Below are 4,429 nucleotides of genomic sequence, written 5' to 3'. Positions count from 1 at the left end.
CGACCTTTCTACCTCTTAAAATTGAGTGTGTATAAATATATATATAACAACTTTATATTGCCAAAAGTATTGGGACGCCTTTATGCGCACGTCCAGACAAGTCCATTGGATTGCCAGACAGAGAAGCGTGATTGGTCCCTCCAGAGAACACGTCTCCACTTCTCTAGAGTCCAGTGGCGGCGCGCCAATCTGAAGGCCGCATGGAGTTTGGAGGTCTGTAGCCATTGACTCTGCAGACAGTTGGCGACTTCTGCGCACTGTGCGCTTCAGCGTGCGCTGACCCCGCTCTGTCATGTTACGTGGCCTACCACTTCCTGGCTGAGTTGCTGTTGTTCCCAGTTGCTTCCACTTTGTTATAATCCCAGTAACAGGTGACCGCGGAATATTTAGTAGCCAGGAAATGTCACGGATGGACTTATTGCACAGGTGACAACCTATCACGGTACCACGCTTGTAGTCACTGAGCTCCTGAGAGCGACCCATTCCTTCACAAATGTCTGTAGAAGCGTCTGCACCCCGAGGTGCCTCATCCTATACACCGGGGGCCATGGAGGGGATTGGAAAACCTGAATCCAATGATTTGGAGGGGTGTCCCAATACTTTTGGCAATATAGCAGTCAGCTAAAATCGTTGCAATTTAAAATTAAACCCTGCCAGCTGAGATTGCCATTAAAACGACCAAAGATCATAAAATGAGAGTGTTAAAGACAAATAGAGATCACCTAGAAAATACTAAGGGCAACCTCACCACTCCAGCTGTGGGGAAACTACAACCACCAACATGCCTCTGGGGTCATGCCTTGCAATGCCTCATGGGACTAGTAGTTCCACAACAGCTGGAGTGCCGGCATAGCCTACCCCCGTGCTAGCCTAAACGTACATCCAAGAAAGCAACAGCCTGACCAGACAAGTCCCATGAATAGCCACACATTTTCTCTGCTGGTGTTGGGACTTTTCACACCTTTTTGTGAACGCACACAGCAACAGAAGTGTCTGGGAAGGTTCTAATTCTTTCAAGTCATGCAACATCTCAAAAAACAAAAACAAAACACAAGGCAATAGGACTTGCTGTATTTTTTTCTTGAAGATAGTTCGCTGGTCATCCAACTAGCTCTCTTAATTCAGAATGAGAAAGCTGGTTGGATGATCAGTGAAACATCTTCAAGAAAAAAAAATACAGCAAGTCCAGTTGCCCCGATTTGTTTTTTTTACACACAGCAATGGAAGGCACGTTTATACAATTTGTTTTTATTGGTCAATCGATCAGAACTCACATCACTGTTGACTGTAATATTGGCGTCCTCGGTCTTCTTTATGTGAGCGGCCTGGAACAAGAGGAGAAAACACTTTGTTACCCAACACTTGGATGGACAGAGAAGGATCAACTATGCAACTGCCTACAACGCCTAGAGACAGGAATACTGAGCCTAGGGTGACGGGAGGACGCTAGTTTGTGTCCTCCCGTTACCCTAAGGAGAACTATGGGGAAAAGCCTTAACCCCATAGTTCTCCTTTAATGGGATCTCGTTAATAAACCTTACTTCGATTAATGGTGAATGTAGCAGAACGGAAATACAAGTGACGTCATTGCCGACTTAAATATGCTGAATCCAGGGCTGTCACCTTTATTCTTCAGCCCCTTGAGCTTCTGACCCGGAACAAGCATGTGCAAATCAGGCCAAAGACTTCCCAAGGAATTAGGGAAGGAAAAGGTGACAACCCAAGAACATGCGGCTTGAAAAAAAAGTCAGCACTGGAAACTCCCACATTTCTAACAATACAAGTTGCCCTTAAAGTGACTAAACTAAACTCCGGAGCTAAATCTTAAAGATACATTCAAGTCCGTGAACTATGAACAACAATGTATCTTATTTGTGTATCACTCGGCTGGAGATCCTCCAATCATCTCTGACACTTTCCTTCCTTCCTTCTGGAGGGGGGCTACTTATGTTCCCCATGGTCCCTGTGTGTGTTGTAAAGTAGTCACCGCTCCAAGCTCCACCCCCGGGATGGACTACAATCTTGTGGTTAATGTATTAATTTGTATTGGGGTTATAGTCCATCATGAGAACGAGCTTGGGGCACCCCAAAACCAGAGATGTAGAAACACCTCCCGCCACCCCCAATGCTTTCACCATCCAACATGAATACCATTCCAGGTGGTCTTTTGGTTCACTCACCGACCCCAGGTGCCAAATCACAGTGGCCCGATTCTTTCCCAAGTTCAAATGTAGAAAGCAGCACCTCCGTCACATTTAGCAAACAAAACAAAAAAAATAATTCAAAAAGCTTTACTGCCACTGGAACACATACAAAGCAGGCCAAAGCACATCCTTGGAAGAGCAGCATTAAGGTCTGTGTGCTTCAGTCTGCTGCGTATGAATTCACGTGGCAAGTTTGTTTAAAGTGATTTTCATTCAGCCTCATAATCTGAGCCGACCTGTGACAATGAGACTGTCACAGGTCGGCTCAGTAAATCGTGAAGTGAGCGAACACATACCGGCGCTCGCTCACTTCTCGATCTATCCGTGCAGAGAGCCGTGACAGGGGAGTGACTGGATTCCCCCCTCCCCTCTCTGACCGCCGGAACAGACGGGGGAGGGGGGCTCGCACAGCTGGCTCTGCCTCTAGATAGGCAGAGCCAGCTGTCACTCACGCAGCTGGGTAGATCCAGACAGTATTGTCGGGATCCATTTCGGCGTCTCAATATACCGTGAGCTGTAGCTCGCGGTATACCGAGCTTTGGGTGACGGGAGGACGCTAGTTTGTGTCCTCCCATTACCCTTAGGAGAACTATGGGGAAAAGCCCTGACCCCAAAGTTCTCCTTTAAGTCTTAAAAAATGCGGCAAAAGTCCGTCCTCCTACGATTGATCGCTCTATTCGTCACCGCTGCACCAAGCCGGTGGATGAAGGAAGCGGATCTGAATTATGGCACCCCCGGCATCCCTACCAAAATGGATACCTCCTGTGTGCGAAGATGATCCACATTGGATGGGATGCTGGGGATGCCGTACTTCACATTTACTGAAACGGTCAGACCCGCTATCAATGGCTCACTCAGACAGGTGATCCGGGGGAGATATGTTGCTGCGTTCAGAAGCAGCTAAACATGGCCTGCGAGATACAGCTGCATTCTGTGCTACGGCTGCATGCAAACTGGCCGATTAGCCGCAGCCACTTCGTGCGTGGCCAGAAAAGCCGACCCTGGACTCAATATACCTGCGTCCAGGTTCGGTCATCGCTCTACTCACATATAACTGATCGGAGGAGCGGTTACATGCCACCGGCCATAGATTTATACAGAGCGCAAATCTGACCACCACCGCTGCTGGCCGCGGCTGTTCGCCCGCTCCGTGCATGCAGCCTTCAGCTCCGGGACAGGTCATATGTACACAGCTCTTGCTGGACTCCCGATCCTTCCTCCATAGTTGCAGTTTCAGCTGCTCAGCTTACGCCGCCGTCATGAAGTGGGAGACCGTAAACGGTCAGACCCGCTATCAATGGCTCACTCAGACAGGTGATCCGGGGGAGATATGTTGCTGCGTTCAGAAGCAGCTAAACATGGCCTGCGAGATACAGCTGCATTCTGTGCTACGGCTGCATGCAAACTGGCCGATTAGCCGCAGCCACTTCGTGCGTGGCCAGAAAAGCCGACCCTGGACTCAATATACCTGCGTCCAGGTTCGGTCATCGCTCTACTCACATATAACTGATCGGAGGAGCGGTTACATGCCACCGGCCATAGATTTATACAGAGCGCAAATCTGACCACCACCGCTGCTGGCCGCGGCTGTTCGCCCGCTCCGTGCATGCAGCCTTCAGCTCCGGGACAGGTCATATGTACACAGCTCTTGCTGGACTCCCGATCCTTCCTCCATAGTTGCAGTTTCAGCTGCTCAGCTTACGCCGCCGTCATGAAGTGGGAGACCGCCAACACCCCCAGCCCCCCCGCACCCCCGTCACTGAGAGGAAGTTCCCGAAACACTCACAAATCCCGGAAAGTCGTAGTCGATGCCTTTCTCTGCCAGCCGCTTCCTCAAGTTCGACTCCTTTGTCAGCATCCTCTTCGTCATCTTCCGCTGCTGCTTCTCGGTTGCCACAATCTTGGCCACCTCCTCGCACTCGAACTCGATAAAGGCGTATCCCTTACTGTTCCCGGTCTGCGAAGCAAGAAACAAGACAAATTGTCAGCTGGGACCTCCGTGCCAGTCTCTCTCGGGAGATGGCAGCGACTGATATTTACGCTCTGTGCCCAGTAATACTCAGTAACCCCGCCCCCCTTTGTTTTCCCACACCGCTGAGAACTCGGAATCTCACCTTCTTACTCCGGGAGAGGCGGAGCCGCGTGACTGTTCCGAACTGGCCGAAATATTCCCTCAGCTGAGGCTCGTGCAGTAGATGGGGGATGTGCCCGATGTAGAGGACGCC

The 4,429-nt window shown here is 50.2% G+C and overlaps 1 protein-coding gene across 1 annotated transcript in view; it reads right to left on the bottom strand.

Annotated features, from left to right (window-relative positions):
• Positions 1 to 4,429, bottom strand: part of NIFK (nucleolar protein interacting with the FHA domain of MKI67) — a 6,291-nt gene that overhangs the window by 536 nt on the left and 1,326 nt on the right. Inside the window, exons 2-4 of the mRNA XM_018558089.1 lie at positions 4,319 to 4,429; positions 3,991 to 4,161; positions 1,275 to 1,325 (exon numbers count right to left, since the gene is read on the bottom strand). The exon at positions 4,319 to 4,429 is cut by the window's right edge and continues 1 nt beyond it. Coding sequence (XP_018413591.1) covers positions 1,275 to 1,325; positions 3,991 to 4,161; positions 4,319 to 4,429 — 333 coding nt within the window. The remainder of the gene's footprint in view (positions 1 to 1,274; positions 1,326 to 3,990; positions 4,162 to 4,318) is intronic.

Source organism: Nanorana parkeri, unplaced genomic scaffold, assembly GCF_000935625.1.
Source record: "Nanorana parkeri isolate BGI_ZX_2015 unplaced genomic scaffold, ASM93562v1 scaffold320, whole genome shotgun sequence".
NCBI lineage: Eukaryota > Metazoa > Chordata > Amphibia > Anura > Dicroglossidae > Nanorana > Nanorana parkeri.
This window is presented reverse-complemented; position numbering and strand designations above follow the sequence as displayed.